Source organism: Nicotiana sylvestris, chromosome 2 (assembly GCF_000393655.2).
Source record: "Nicotiana sylvestris chromosome 2, ASM39365v2, whole genome shotgun sequence".
NCBI lineage: Eukaryota > Viridiplantae > Streptophyta > Magnoliopsida > Solanales > Solanaceae > Nicotiana > Nicotiana sylvestris.
In genome coordinates, this window is record NC_091058.1 from 47,696,340 (window position 1) to 47,713,103 (window position 16,764).

Consider the following 16,764-nt stretch of genomic DNA (forward strand, 5'->3'; position numbering starts at 1 on the left):
CACAACGGATCTAAAGAAATCAGAGAAAACCTTGAAGGATTAGGGTTTCAAAAGAACCCTAGAAGTGAGATAGGCTTTGACACGTCACCGATCTGAGTTGGAGAGGTCAGAATCAGGTTCAAACCACCATGGTGGGCCGGAGCAAGGCCGGAGATGACTGTGGAACCTCGAGTCGGCAGAGGTCTGGGTGCAAACCTTCAAGATCAGGCCTCGAATCTTCAGGTATCAGGTGCGTGGGAGCAAGAGGAGGTCGGTATGAGACTCCCACAGCCTGAGAAGCCATGGATTCCGGTGGGTTTCAAGGTAAAAGTGGTGGTAAGAGGCGGTTAGGGTTTGGGAATGTTTGAGAGAGTTTGAGAGTTCAGAGGTGGTTGGTTAGGTGAACTGATTTAGGGTTAAGGGGTGTTGGTAGATTAAAAGAGGAAAGGAGGGTTTGTGGTCGTTGATCATTTTGATCAACGGTCTGGATTTAATGGGAGGTCGGACGGGTTAACTTAATTGGATCAGGGGCGGGTAGTTTAGAAATTAGGCCGGTCCATTTGAAATTGAAATTGGGGTCAATGGGGGGGGTTGATTTAGGCTAAAATCGAAATAGTTAGGGCTAGTATTTAAATAGCCACTTTTTCCCTTTTTATTTTATAAGAATAGTAAATGATTTCTGATAACAAATTAAAGGTACTAAATTAATTAATAATACACAAATATTAAATTAAAAATACTGGGATCAATTTTGTAATTATAAACGCAATTAATTCTTAAAATAAGCTAAAATTGCAATTATGTGCAATTTAATTTTAAAAATACTCAATAAATTTTTAAAAAATGTGCAAAAATTACATTAGCTATATTTTGGTATAAATATGAGAATTCAATAAAGGAGTTACCAAAAATAATAATTTGGAAAATAATTATTGGTTTTTTCTGATAAAATAAGGCGATAAAATGATTTAAAAATCTTTTTAAAAATTAAAAAAATAATAAAACACTTGGACATGCTTATATATGCATACGTATGCTATTTTGAAAGTATTTTGCATATGAAAAATATATAGGGAAAAATTGGATATCAACAGCAGCCAACTCAACCATCCAGTCATGACACTCAACAGCCAAGTCAGCAATCCAATCTCTACACTCAGATGCCAACTCAACACTCCAGTCATGACACTCAGTAGCCAAGCCAGCAATCCAATCTATACACTCAGATGCCAACTCAACACTCTAGTCTTGACACTCAGTGGCGAAGTCAGCAATCCTGTCATGACACCCAAGCAACTAAGATGCCAAGTCAAAATATTCAGACTAGAAGAAGGCTTATTCAAGCAGACTTTGGTGCAGAAGCTGACCCAATTTTGAGGCCTAAGGTTGTGTCTGATATTAAGACTAGACTTCAGCGTAGGAGTCAACAAAATTCTGGGACTAGGAAGATATCATTCACAGGTGATCACACTGGTAGCTCACAACCAACAAAACTGTCATACTCCCCAAAGAGAACTACCTAGAAGGGGAAGGAAGCAATGACAACAGCTCAACTGTTGGGTGTGAAAGAGAAAAAGATTGGCAAACTTAAAAGCTAGAAGAGGCAAGGGGAGGGGCAAGGGGGAGTAATGTAGCAAGAAATGATGAATGTAATATACATTAAAATCCTTTTTTTGCATGATTGTTAGAGTACATGATGTTTGTTTATGTTCTAGGTTTTTAGACAAGTAAATGTTGTGACAGTGGTACAGGTTTTTGGATTACACATTTACTTGTCTAATAGCAATGTTTTGTTGGGCTTAAATCTTGAAACAATATATATTTGCTACTCGATTAATGGCAATGTTCTTCTTGTCTATCTTGTCTATCCATAAGAGATATTTTTATTTGTTATTGTGATTGTCTGTGCATGTGTACCTTTACAAATGCAGAATTAAAATATTGCATGAGAGTGAAGAGAATGGTAACAAACTTCATTTTATACCAACAGAGAACCATTACAAATGCAGACTTACAAAATCAGAACCTAATACATAAACATCTGCAAACTTCATATTTCAATTTTGTAGTTTAACTTCAAACTTCACCAAAACCTAATACATAAACTTCAAACTTCTGCAATATAACATAACTACAACACAACATAACTACACTACATCCTCTTGAAAGCTAGTACTAACACAAAGACAATCTAAGAAAACACAATAAACAACTTCATATTTTGTAGTTGAGCCTCCATCCTATCAACCTTCTCTAATTTTGCTGAATTAATTCCCTCGACCTCTTCCATTATTTTCTCCATTTTCAGTCTTCAGCAGAAACAACATCTTCCAAGTTAGTCACCATCTTCTTCAGATAATTTCTTTCAACTTCCACTGACTTCAGTGAAGTATTCAAGTTATGGATTAGCATCATCACATATGGTGGCATCTCTGCATCCCACCATTCCCACAAACCACATGAAGAGGCCTCGTCAAAACGAGGGCATTTGTAGAATCGACGACCACCGTTCATTTGAGTCTTAGCCACAAAATGATTTACAGTTAAACCACAACCACAACGACGCGACGAACCAGGAGAGACAGAATTTTTAGACATTTGAATTTTTTCTTATTCAATAAAGGTGGAACTTTTACATCCAACCACAAGATTCGAAGAAAAAAGACAAGATTTAATTAGTTGCAAAAGAGAAATTTTGGAGAAGAAGAAAGGGGAATAGGGGAATCTGATGACCTAGGTTCTAAATTGGGGAAGAAGACGAGTAAAAAATGTGGGTTTAGGGTTAACAGACTGACCCATAGGTAAAAGGAATGGGTCGGATCGGTTGAATGGGTAAAAAAATAACCAAATATAATGTTAGCCTCACTGACCCACGTGGACAAATGAAATAACGCCACATCAGTTAATGAGATGCACACATGGAATTCCGTTAGTCGCGGGGGTAAATTTGAAAATAGAAATAACGTCATATATATTTTCAGACAGATAGATGGACGGGGACTTTTATAAACCATTTACCATACGATAGGGGTCCTTTAAGCCCTTTTCCGTAGTTTTTATTTTAATTAAAAAATATCAATGGTACTTAGAATTATAATTCAAATAGAACTCTCTTTAACTTGGAGTCTCTCTCTCTTCCGCTATACTATTATTTAGTAACTTATTCACTATAGAATTCGAGATTCTTTTTACTCAAGCCACAGAACTAAAAATAATGAGCCTTGATATGTATATCAATTATTATGTATCTTAACGTCACTGTAATGACCAGATTACCCTTTTAGTTAGAGATTCTCTAGGTCCACAATAGGTCTAAAAAAGACAATTTCTTTGGAAGTAAAGCCTCTTTCATAAAGCGGATAGAAATATTCATCCAATTCCAAACAAGATTCTGCAACCTTTTTGCTATAAATATCCATTTATTCTGTATATATATCACTTCACTATTCATACCATACACTATTATTATATTTTCGTTAAATATGAAGAATTTTTACATATTCTCTTTTCTTCTCCTTCTCCTTCTCCTTCCCATCTTGGCTTCATGTCATGAAAAACAGGTACAAGCATGTAGTACAATTCTCGTATCTCGTTGATTTTTTAGTCGCAATTCTACTTCTGTTTATTCTTTCTTTTAATTATGGGGTTTTGTTTTACAGGTTTATATAGTGTATTTTGGAGGACATAATGGGGAGAGAGCATTGCATGAGATTGAAGAAAACCATCACTCATATCTCATGTCAGTGAAGGAAAGTGAAGAAGAAGCCAGATCTTCCCTTATTTACAGTTACAAACATAGCATCAATGGCTTTGCTGCACTTCTCACCCCACATGAAGCCTCCAAGTTATCTGGTATAATATGCTTTAACCACGAAAAAATTCGTTCTTTTAAAGGAGCTTAAGTTATATAGTGAAATTTAATCGGTTATAGCAGGTTATCACTCTATTTTCTATGTCAGAATAACTTTTTGTTGTTAGTCTGATAGTGTAAAAATTCCGTAATTACCGTGTATAAGAAAAACAAGGGGCTTACCTTATGTTTTATTTGAACACAGAATTGGAAGAAGTGGTATCGGTATATAAAAGCGAGCCAAGGAAATACAGATTGCAAACAACAAGGTCATGGGAATTTTCTGGAGTGGAAGAGTCAGTGCAACCAAATTCCTTGAACAAGGATGACTTGCTATTGAAAGCCAGATATGGCAAAGATGTCATTATTGGCGTTCTTGACAGCGGTACATACATATATATTTGCTTACCATTATTTCCAATGTGGCATTATTTTCTGTATTTCCGCATAGGACAACATAACCTAGCATGTGATTATCGTTTCTCTAATTAGTGATACAGACAATCTTATTAGTAAGACTAGTGCCTTGTATAATAGTAGAAAGGGATAACACGTGAAGAGTCAACCTATTATATATAATATAACTATTGTATTCGAAAAATATTATAAGGAAAATTTGAGAAGTCTCGTACCAAAGGGCGTCAAAAGTTAAAATAAAAATTCTACATCTTTAAGGATTATGGTTATATAGGATGAACGTGTAACTGTTTCTATCCTCCGGCTTATCTGTTCAGGCTCCAAACTCAACGTTTAATTATGGGATTATCAACTGTAACTAGTGTTAATTGACTAGTTTGATACTAAAACAAATTTGTAATATGATAATATGTGATGAATGTTGTTGGATGATTTACCAGGGCTATGGCCAGAATCTAAGAGCTTTAGTGATGAAGGGTTGGGACCGATTCCAAAGTCATGGAAAGGAATCTGCCAATCTGGAGATGCTTTCAACTCTTCAAACTGTAATAAGTGAGTGTATTTCCTCTTCCATATGTTTTCTATCTTTCCTTTAACTTTTTCTTTCTTTCTTTCTTTCTTTCTTTTCCTTATCCCTTTTTATTATCTCGATGATGTGATGTCTACCTGTTTTACAATGATTTAATGTGGATTAATTTAGCCATTCTTGGGTTAGAAAATGTTCAGCTGCTCTACAGCCCTAGACCACATTCTTTTTGTTTTGGGAATTCCTGCTAAAATAAGCTGATTTACTACCTTAGACGTTTGGTTTAATCGAATATACCAACTTTTACGTATTTCTTTATTTTTCTTATTTTTAATAAACTTTATCAAATTTTATAAGGTTGAAATGACTTTGAACGAAAAATATGATCAGTGAAGATTCATTTAGTCGAAATCAAACTTATTTGGAACTTGCATAATAGTTGTTGTTGCTAAGTATTAAATTTCGTAAGTAGGCTTAATGAATATGTCATCAAGTTTTGTGTGCACTTATCATATGATGCCTTGATTATCCAATTATGGATTTCAGGATTTGCTTGGAAATGAAGTGTTTGGCACTTATCTCTTGTCTCTTATACATTGACCTAACTTCGTAAGATTAATTATATTGTATTTAAATGGCTTGTAATGGAAAAGGCCAAAGGTCAATTTCAAGGCCGATTTTTGGAAGTTTTCCTTTGTCTTCTATATCAGTTGACCCTAAACCATTCTCATAATTTAGCTTAAAATCAATTAAAAGGGATTAAAAGAAAGCAGATACATGTTTAGTTTGTTAATCGTGTACCTCTCTAAAGAGTGGAAGAGATAGTTTTGATGAGAGGACAGGACCCATTGGGCGTCCATGCCTGTCCTTTGGTGGCCTTAGGATATCAGTCTAATAATTTCAAAATTGTCCATTTCAATCAAACCAAGAGAGGTTATGCTGACAAGTTGCTAATTGTTTTTTGGATTCTTGCTTTGCCATCTTGTGAACTTTGTATCCTTCCAATGTCTTGTTTTGCAGTAATTTGTTTTTTTGTATGTGCTGTTGTCATTATAGTTATTGTGAAGTCTATAATGAAATTTTGTGAGGCACTTACTTCCAGTTTTGCACGTATATATTCTCAGTGGTAGCCAGTAATATTATTCATTTTGACTATCTGATGACTTCTATGCAGCAGCTTTTTGACCTTTAGAAAGTTGATGATGAAATTCTACTATTTTAGAATGATAGTATTTGTGAGGTTGGGAGGAGTGGGCCTGATTTCTTGTCCTAATGTATTATTACTAGTATCTTTTTTTCTTATTAACAAGAACAAAGCCTTTTCTTCCCTTCTTTTCAAAGGGTAGGGGATGGGAGGATTAGCCTAATCTGTCATATTTTATTTCTCGTATATAACCATGCTACCATATATGTGGTAAAAAAATGTAAGATTTTGTATACCTTTTACTCTATCTACTAGACACTGTAATCCCAGTCTACCTCCTTCAGCAATTGTGATCTGTCCCGTTCATCCTACCTATTTCAGGCCATTGTAACCTGTCTTTGCCTAGCAAAATAATTCTAGTTCTCTCTTGGTAGGAAATTGGCTTCAACTTGAATAAAAAAATTTAAAAATGTTTACATATAAAAAGAGTATTCGCATTCTGAACCCACGAACTCTAAATTCTGAAGTTGTGTCTCCTAATTATGTAATATCTGAACTATGAAAACTTTAATATTTATTCTCCTATGCTACTTTGGGACTTCTATTGCAGGAAAATAATTGGAGCTAGGTACTATATCAAAGGTTACGAGCAATATTATGGCCCTCTAAACCGAACTCTGGATTATCTATCTCCACGAGACAAGGATGGACATGGAACTCATACATCCTCAACAGCAGGAGGCAGAAAGGTTCCAAACGTCTCTGCCATTGGTGGCTTTGCATCTGGCACCGCCTCGGGTGGCGCACCACTCGCACGGCTAGCAATGTACAAAGTCTGCTGGGCTATTCCGAAGGAGGGGAAAGAAGATGGAAACACTTGCTTTGATGAAGACATGTTAGCAGCAATGGATGATGCTATTGCAGATGGTGTTGATGTTATTAGTATTTCTATTGGAACAAAAGAACCTCAGCCCTTTGATCAAGATAGCATTGCAATTGGAGCACTTCATGCGGTGAAGAAAAACATTGTTGTATCTTGTAGTGCTGGAAATTCAGGACCTGCACCTTCTACATTGTCTAATACAGCTCCTTGGATTATCACTGTTGGTGCTAGCAGTGTTGACAGGGCATTCTTGGCACCTGTTATCCTAGGAAATGGCAAGAAATTTATGGTAAGTATCACGATAACCTATTCATTTTCTGTACACTATTTCATCTAAAATGTTGTAACACTAGGATCATAACGTTTTCCTTTATCTATTTAATTACATTCTTATTGGAATGAAACTGAATCCGTTTTTCGTTTTGTATGTTTTGCTTAATATCAGGGACAAACAGTTACACCTTACAAGCTCGAGAAGAAGATGTACCCTCTAGTTTATGCAGGACAAGTAATCAACTCTAACGTAACCAAAGATGTAGCAGGGTACTCTCCTTCCCTCGAAGTTTCAATATTTTTGATTAAAAATCATAATTTTCTTTTGGATGATTATGTTTAACACTATCTGAAACTTTTTCAAACAAAAAAATTCAGGCAATGTTTACCAGGTTCCCTTTTGCCGAAGAAGGCCAAGGGGAAGATAGTAATATGCTTGAGAGGGAACGGGACTAGAGTAGGAAAAGGCGGAGAGGTGAAAAGGGCAGGAGGAATTGGTTACATACTGGGAAATAATAAAGCAAATGGAGCTGAATTAGTAGCTGATCCTCACTTTCTTCCAGCCACTGCAGTGGATTATAAAAGTGCAGTTCAGATTCTCAATTACATCAATTCTACAAAGTCCCCAGTGGCATATATTGTCCCAGCTAAAACAGTATTGCATTCTAAACCAGCACCTTACATGGCCTCCTTCACTAGTAGAGGTCCAAGTGCAGTTGCGCCCCATATCCTCAAGGTCAGAATTTACATAACAAACTTAAGACATTTACCTGACTTATGATTTATGCTTCCTCATCTAAATTAAATTCTGATATTCGCTACTTCCACAGCCTGATATCACGGCACCAGGGCTAAATATATTGGCAGCATGGAGTGGCGGATCTTCCCCCACGAAGCTAGATATCGATGATCGTGTGGTTGAGTATAACATAATCTCAGGTACTTCCATGTCTTGCCCACATGTCGGTGGTGCCGCTGCACTTTTGAAGGCTATACATCCCACTTGGAGCAGTGCTGCAATAAGATCTGCTCTTATAACCTCAGGTACCTCTCAACTCCTTTTGAACTTAACTTATATATGCTAACAGTATTTTAACCTGTTATAACATATAACAGATATACTACTAGTTATTTTGCACGTGACCTGATAGTATAAACATTATTTACGTTGTCTCTATATAGAAGTTAAACTCTTTTTCGTCTATAATTTTGTAACCTACACTAATCAATCGAGTATATATTTCAGCTGGATTACGAAATAATGTTGGTGAGCAAATAACGGATGCATCAGGGAAGCCAGCAGATCCATTCCAATTCGGAGGAGGGCATTTCAGGCCATCAAAGGCAGCAGATCCTGGACTTGTATACGACGCTTCCTACCAAGACTATCTTCTCTTCCTTTGTGCTTCTGGTATTAAGGATCTTGACAAATCCTTCAAGTGTCCCAAGAAATCACATTTGCCTAACAGCCTAAATTACCCATCTCTAGCTATTCCTAATCTCAATGGTACTGTTACTGTTAGCAGAAGATTAACAAATGTTGGTGGGCCAAAGAGTGTGTACTTTGCCAGTGCTAAACCTCCACTGGGATTCTCTGTTGAGATTTCTCCTCCCGTCTTGTCTTTTAAGCGCGTTGGCTCGAAGAGGACGTTCACTATTACAGTGAAAGCTCGCAGTGATATGAGTGACAGTATTCCGAAAGATCAATATGTGTTTGGATGGTATTCCTGGAATGATGGAATCCATAATGTTAGGAGTCCAATTGCAGTAAAATTGGCATAAACCCTCAAACCCCAGAGCAGTATAGATATAGTGATCTGTTTTTTTTTTTTTTCGGTTTTCCCTCGGTGCACATAACTTTTACTTTTGAAGCAAAGAATTCTCTATAACGCAATGCATTTCTCATTTTGAGGTTGTTGTACTCATCCCTCCAGTAGTATAATTTTTTTTTTTTTTGTTGGTAATAACTGAATTATTACCCATTAAACAACCAAAATTTAAAACACCTAAAGGGCACCCAGTCCCAGGCTTACAACCACCTTCTAGGGAGGGTGCTGTAGTAGTCTAGGCCGCAGAAACAGAAACAATCTAATTACATAATCTGGAAATCAAATGCCGACATCTATTGCACTCTTCCTATAGCCTCTACTCTAATTCTAATTTCCTTCTGTATCTCTGCAATAACAGCTTTGATAGTATTTTAAGAATGTACATATTAGAGGAGTAGGTATCACAGGTAAAATTTTATTTTGTGTCTCATACAACTCACACTAGTTTTATTTTATTTTGTATCTCATACACTCATACAACTCACACTAGTTGTATGAATCAACTTTTTTGTTAACACAATTTGGGTGTTGTATGAATCAACTTTTTTGTTAACACAATTTTGTGGACCCAGAAGTGTAAGATTGGGGTCCACAAATTTGTGAGATAAAAAGGAGCCTCATACAAATAGTGTAAGTTATATGAGACACAAAATAAAACTTCTCGGTATCACACCTATCTCCTTTCGTTTTTCTCCGACGGATCAATCATCTCTGTTTACTCTTCTTCATGTTTTGGTATGTTCAAATGTTCATTATTGGCAAATCATCTTGTATTTGCCCTTATCCTTGATGATAATCTAGATTAAAATGGGTGGACTTCTCCAAATTCTTCCCCAAAAATGAATGCCAATTCACCTATTAACTTTTGGACGTGGTTTAAAACTATTCTTAACTTTTAAAATTCAGTCTTCAAGGTGTGCGTAAATTGACCCAACACTATAATTCTAAAAAAAATGATCCTAGTTGAACACTAGAGTTATAAAAAAAATGATCCTAGTTGAACACTAGAGTTATAAAAAAAAAGGTATCCTAGTTTGGAGCTAATCAGGTCAAGAGAAAATAAAAAAAAATCCCTGTTTGGAGCTAATCAGGGTCAAGAGCAAAAACGAAAGGGTAAAATTAATCGAAATGTAACGGTAGACAAAGTTGCTAAATTTTAAATGCTACATGGGCAAATTCGGCCCTTCTCCCAATATGATGCGAAAAAACTTAAAGAACTGTGTATATACAGACATAATAAATAGTTGAAAGGAAGGTCTATCTACATGAAAAGGATGACATAATACTTCAAACAATTAATAGTTGAAAGGAAGGTCTCTGTACATGAAATTTAGATACAACTATGTTAAAACATAGACGAAACAACACCTCCATAACCAAGCATCCTATCAAGAAACCCAAAACAATACAACGGCCCATCCACTATAAGGTGTAGTTTGCTAGCCTTGCTTTCGCAAAAGACACAATCTCACTAGGGATATATCAATACAAGTATGGCAAGGTCGATTTTCTCTGACATGAATATGTTCCAATATATGTACAATATCAACCAACTACATACCAGTCTTCCCCACCAATGCAAGGCATAGAAACAAAACAAACGCTGCAGAGAAAAGACTGCAGGCATCTGATCAAGACTTTAACCAATACCACTTGATAAGTGTTCTCTTAATAGCTTTATTCATTTCGTGTCTCTTCTCACTCTTGCTCTTTCACCGTTGAAATGGACATATTTCCATTTGCTTTGATACCTTTGGACAACCAATTTATGCTTATCTTCTTGGCCCAACATTTGGAAGGCTCTTGCAACTCTTCTGACTGTATCTTCATCGGGTTTTACCCCTAACTCCTCCATGTCTGCGAACACCTGAAATTTCAAGGAGCCTTCAAAAAACAGCATCAAACTTTCAAGAGTAGAGGAAATACTATGAAAAGAGAGAATAGTACATGGCATCAGGCTGCTCTGAAGGTAAGGAACTAAACAACCAGTTATACTTGCACTAATTAGGAAGCATGCAAACGAGTTTCATTTACCTCAACTATCTTCTCTGGCACATGATGATGATCATACAATGAAATCATCCTGGAAAAGAGCCGTTTTGAGACAGACCGTGTGCTTGTATGCAAAATCATATTCCATAATGTTTCTGCTTCATCTACCCTTTTGTCCATATCAAATGCCAGTAGAAGTGTATCATAGGTTGCCATTGTTGCTCCTTGACCTTTGCTCAACATCCACTTAGCAACCTACGCATAGAGTGATAGAGATCAAGCATTATTTGTTGAAAGATATGGCCATTCCGAAAGACTTGAGTACCCAGTCAAACTAGTCACCACGATATGTCTAACAATTAAGACTAGCATAAACTCAACCACAAGGACTTCTCATTTCTACCAAGCGGAGTTAGTATGTCCTGACAATCGAGAGGAGTTAAAGTAAATCTCGGCATCAAGTTCAATTCTACTTACATGAAGCTGGTAGTCAATACATTCGAGTAATACTTGTAGACTTGGTAATGTACCACAACTACATCAAGGTGGATCGCAAAAAGAGTTGATGCTGATTGTGTAGTGACAAGAGATAAATAACATTTCCACACAACTGAGAAAATTAAGAGTGCAACAGCATCAGAGTTCTTAGTCTTGAAACTTCAAGAGGAAATGGTAAAAGGAAAGAAACTGAAACAGAACCCTTTTGTTCTTAGTCAATTCAATAAGTGGTTGAATGTGATACTTATGAAGCTAAGCAAAGGCTTCAAATGTCATAGCTTGTTGAAAAGTGATATTTATCACTGCAAAGCTTCATAATTTATCAAGACAAGATGCTATCCAACATAGGCCATTTCCCATGCTAAAAATAATAAATAAAGTTCTCATGCATCGTACTTGAATTACTCGTTTCCACATCCGCTGTTGCCTTAAGATTCTTAGAGCCTTAGCAGCTGCAATCAACGGAAACTCTGTCTCCCATGCAATCCATTTATCTAATGCACGATAAACAGACTCTTTCTCATTTGGAAGTCCAGAAATCTATCCATTTACAGATCAAAAAGAAAACAGAAGGCAACGTTAAAAATAGGCCTACTTCAGGTATAAGAGAAAATATACCTTTCAGCATGGTACTATAATTTGACAAAACTTACAAGCCGAACAAGATTGAGTGCTTTTTGCCCAGATCCAGCGGATTCCCTTTTCTTCCATAAGTGATGTTCTACTTTTCCAGCCTTCTGAACTTTCCTGCATCCACGCCCATAATAATTAAAGAAGAAAAAAATTAGAGAAGATTAAAAAAAACATTTAACATGAAATTCAGCTTGAGATAATACTCTATAGAATATACCCAACTACTTCAAGAAAAGGAGTAATCCACTATCAAATATAACTCATATGATTCAGTTTTCAAACAAATGTGTTAATGGGGTAGTGTTAAATTGTTACTTACTTCTGATCAGCAACATGAGAGATAGTGAGAGATAGCTCTTCCTGCTTCTGGGAGTGTTTAATGGCAGAGGTTATATTTAACTGCAATCATAGTAGAACCAAACCTTAGCCACTTAATAAAAATCTGCACCAAAAAGGCAAAGCGAAAAAAATAAAAAAAGTTTCTCATTCCAACCTTTTTCGATAAGCGGGTTGAGTTAATTCCCTTTAGCAAAAGGTTGCAGTTGACGAACTCAATTTGTAGAGAAGCTCCCATTCTAACACAGCAGTCCTAAAGATCAAATCTTGCCAAATATCTACAACAGCGACCCTAATAACTAAGAAGGGTTCTTAAGAGGCAAAGTAGAAAATTAGGAACAAAAAAAACAATAATTTTTTACCTGACTTATCTGTAGGACAAAAAAATAAAAATAAAATGTATTACCTGTTTCTGCAAGAGTGATGGATAATAACTGAGAACTGAAAAAACAATTAAGTTTCTTTCCAGCTTCCTTCAGTGATTAGTTTCATCGTAAAAGGGATTAGAGAAAAATGAGAAACATACACTTCTATTTCGTTGTAGAAACTGAAAGGAAGTGAGTTCGTCGGAGAAAGAAAAATGGGTGGAATTGGCGGGTCGGAATGAATTGGGTTTGAGATCCGAATTTGAAATGTTGGGAAGTGCACAGTTAGCCGGTAATAAGACATGTATTTACTTTTAAGCCACTGTTTAAAATGTCTTTAATCTTTAGCCACGGCTTTAATAAACTTTTACCCGTCCGGACGAAAATACCCTTCTGCTCATAAAGTTCAAGACCAAGTGTCCTTAACTTATGAGCTTGTTACTGTAAGTTCGGGACTAGTTGTCCTTAATTTATGAGCTTGTAAGTCTAAGTTTAGGACTACCTGTCCTTAACTTTTGAACTTGTAACTCTAAGTTCAGGACTACATGTTCTTAACTTTTGAACTTGGAACTCGAAGTTAAGGACTACATGTTCTTAATTTTTGTGCTTGTAACTCTAAGTTAAGGACCAAGTGTCCTTAATTTTTGAACTTTCAACTCTAAGTTCAGGACCAAGTGTCCTTAACTTATGAGCTTGTTACTGTAAGTTCAGGAGTAGTTGTCCTTACTTTATGAGCTTGTAAGTCTAAGTTAAGGACTACCTGCCCTTAGTTTTTGAGCTTGTAACTCTAAGTTTAGGACTACCTGTCCTTAACTTTTGAACTTGTAACTCTAAGTTCAGGACTACATGTCCTTAACTTTTGAACTTGGAACTCGAAGTTAAGGACTTTAAACTTGTCTTCATTAGAAATTCATCCTCCGCTTTCAAAGTTTGGGTTGACAATGTTTTGGACAAAGTAGTTGCCTTGGTTGCCTCTTTGAAGACGAGGTTCAATTGCGCCGGAGGGAAAGTTTGTAAATCTAGTCGAGAAGTTATTGGAACAAAAGAAAACTACATTTCACAGGGTTGATGAAACTGATCTTAGTTTGAACATCAGTTATATGGATTCTAACCAAACCTCTCCAAGGAATGGAAAGAAGTTCGCCTTTTGGTCACCTGAAATAGGTTTAGAGACGATACAAAAACCACTTGAACAGTTTGTTATGTGGGTTGTGGATAGCTATTTATCTTGCAAGGCAGTTGTTCGTCATCCATCATAGCGCGTTCTTCAGTGTATCTACTGTTAAATCTTACGATTTCAGGAGAAAAGAGATACGGAGAGACTGGCAAGGAAGAGAACATGGACAGAAAAGAGATAGAAGAAAGGGTAACATCGTCTTTTCATTAATATACTAGTGGCTACTTTTTAAAAATACTGGATAAAAAGTAAATACCACTTTAAAAAGTGGCTACCCCACGCAATTTTTACACTGTTGGAAGATATTTGGGCTGCCATTGCTCCAAGGAGTTGGGCTTATAAAACTGGAAATGCAGTAGCCGGTTGGATTTACTATTTATTTTTGAGAAATTTTCAGAAACCACTATTGTTTAGTGGTTATTAACTTGTTATTATAGCTACCATTTACTTAATTACTTCCTATAGTTATCTTTTCAGTTGTTATGGAATGTATTCAATATATTCAAGCTATTGTATTCATGAATACGGTGGCAAAACTCGGCGAAAAAACAGGGCATGCCACCTATCATCCGCTGTATTCATATGTATTCGTAAGATGTGCCACACCTCCTTTATCTACCCCGAAAGGGAGTATAAGGGTGTTTTACCAATTAAAGTGACAATAATCGAAACGGGATTATTTATATCAAATTCAGAGTCTCCACCTGAGATAATTTATGGTGTCCCAAGTCACCAGTTTAAAATCCTGAGTCGAGGAAGTTTGACTCTTATTTATGGTCCGCGAAACATAGAAATCCGAGTAAGGAATTTTATTAACCCGGGAGAAGGTGTTAGGCATTCCTGGGTTCCGTGATTTTAGCACGGTCGCTGAACTATTATTATTGGCCTAATTATTTGATTAATTACATATTTTAAACTTATTGTGCATTTTTTACCCTTTGACCGCTTTTAATTATTTATGGAATTATTCTGGAACAAATTACGATTGTCATACACTTGTTTGTTTGGTACACATTGCGAATCGTGTCACGGGAACCGTACCCACGATCTGCAACATGTTTAATTATTAACATTATTAGTTGTTATGGCTAGGTCACATAAATGTACCCTCGGATTTGGAAATTACGTATCACAACTACGTCACGGGAACCATACCCGTAGCTATGATAATTTTATTATAGTGCGCCTAAAGCAAACTACGAATGTTCATAAGTTGTGTAATCCCTAATTCGATGATCGTGTGTGAAAAGGTCTGTGATTATGGAGCACTTTCGCTAAAAGTGATTTCATGCTCGTGTCCTTTTAACTTCCTATTTCAGGCATTCGACCAAGCCCAATCCTAAAACATGTAAACCATTTAATTACTAATAGCTCGGCCTTCCACCATTACCCACGGCCCCAATATCCATAATTTAAACAATCTCACATCTAACAACACTAATTAGCAAAGGAAATCATCTGACAGAAGACATCAAGCATTCATAAAAGATAAGAACTAAAGGAAACTAGAATATTAATAAATACAATGTAAGGAAATGTGAATCAAAACCACTAGGAAGAGTCATTTAAAGATCACTACCCCACCCTGACTCTCACAACTCAACTCCCTATTCTAACATGTAATTGTGCACCAACCAAACCAATAATTATCAAACTATTCCAACGGAGATGATTTATGTATTCAAACACGATACAACAATCAAGTGAAACTAGTCACATAGGAGCATCAAGCAGAATAACAGAAAGCACGATGATTTCACGAAACTTCACCCATTTTTTACCCAAAGCTTGCCAAACTTGTCTGCTAAAAAAATCCATTACCCCACACGATTAAAGATTCCCTCATAAACTCAACTAAGATTAAGAATATTACCAGGGAACGTTAAGTGAGGATAATGATCTTTAGAATATAATACCATTTCAGCGCTAAAATCATGGGGTGACAATAACCAGCAGCCAAAAATCAGAAAGAGAAATCCATTAAACCCCAAACTACATCTGATTAGCCTATCTTAAAATGGCTCCCTTTATGGCTTTGATTCATAATACATATAAGAGTAGAAGGAAGAAGTGAACCTGCTCGCAATCAAATACAACTAAATCCGGCAGCGAAAATCCACGACAAACAGCAGCCAAGCAACAGGAATTATCAATCACGAACGGACCTCGATCGGCGACGAACTCAGAATGACAAACGACGACCCTAAAATCTTGTTTCGTTTTCTGATTTTATCAATGGACCGACCATCAGAGGCGAACTCGAGCTCAATCGGAATTTGTATGTTCAGGTGTTGTTTTGGACTGACTTTCGGAAGAAGGGGTGGAGAAGTTATGTTGTTCTGGGAGTCGCGGCTGTGTTCTGGTTGTTGTGGTGGTCGTGAGTGAGTTGAAGAAGCAGCAGCGGCTGCTTGTTGGTTGTCGCTGGTCGTTGCTTGGGAAGGAGAAGGGTGTTTTGGGTGTGTAGCGTTGGAAGTTCAGGGGGTTCGAGGGTTTTTTGTTGTCGTGGGGTGTGGGTGGTCGATTTTCCGGCGATTTTTGAGAAGTTCACAAGGTGGCCCGCCGCTGGGTGCATGGAGGAGATGAGATGTTGAAGATGAAGAGAGCCGACGGGGCCTTTCTTGTAAAATACCACGGTCTAGCCAGAACTAACATTCAAAAATAGTTGAGTCATTTCATTAATTTACTGCAGCAAAGACCGGTCCAGCATAATATACTGGAGTTTGGTGTACCTGTGTATGAACTTCCAGCATATTATGCTGGATCGGTATACTCTGCTGGCTCGAGTATAATATACTAGAGGCTGGAGCACCGGTGCTCCAAACGCTAGTATATTATACTAGAACTCCAGTATATTATACCGGA

General features: G+C 36.7%; 2 protein-coding genes across 7 annotated transcripts; one reads left to right on the forward strand and one right to left on the reverse strand.

The window, feature by feature from the left end:
* The first annotated feature begins 3,421 nt into the window (after positions 1-3,421).
* LOC104248828 (subtilisin-like protease SBT5.6) lies at positions 3,422-8,997 on the forward strand. The gene is made up of 9 exons (XM_009805152.2): positions 3,422-3,539; positions 3,639-3,831; positions 4,035-4,214; positions 4,687-4,798; positions 6,527-7,088; positions 7,245-7,342; positions 7,451-7,808; positions 7,903-8,116; positions 8,319-8,997. Exons 1-9 carry the CDS (start codon positions 3,462-3,464, stop codon positions 8,852-8,854), a joined length of 2,331 nt encoding a protein of 776 aa, XP_009803454.1. The 5' UTR covers positions 3,422-3,461; the 3' UTR covers positions 8,855-8,997.
* A 1,166-nt stretch (positions 8,998-10,163) lies between these two features.
* LOC104248827 (pentatricopeptide repeat-containing protein At4g18975, chloroplastic) lies at positions 10,164-16,545 on the reverse strand. Of its 6 annotated transcripts, none has more exons than XM_009805150.2 (7): positions 15,979-16,544; positions 12,518-12,638; positions 12,344-12,423; positions 12,045-12,138; positions 11,788-11,931; positions 10,936-11,148; positions 10,164-10,768 (listed from the first exon to the last, which is right to left on the reverse strand). In XM_009805150.2, exons 2-7 carry the CDS (start codon positions 12,596-12,598, stop codon positions 10,583-10,585), a joined length of 798 nt encoding a protein of 265 aa, XP_009803452.1. In that variant the 5' UTR covers positions 12,599-12,638; positions 15,979-16,544; the 3' UTR covers positions 10,164-10,582. The 6 variants fall into 6 exon arrangements, with proteins under 6 accessions (XP_009803452.1, XP_009803453.1, XP_070023976.1 ...); XM_009805151.2 differs by having other exon boundaries at positions 12,518-12,652; XM_070167875.1 differs by having other exon boundaries at positions 12,518-12,659.
* Positions 16,546-16,764: the final 219 nt, after the last annotated feature.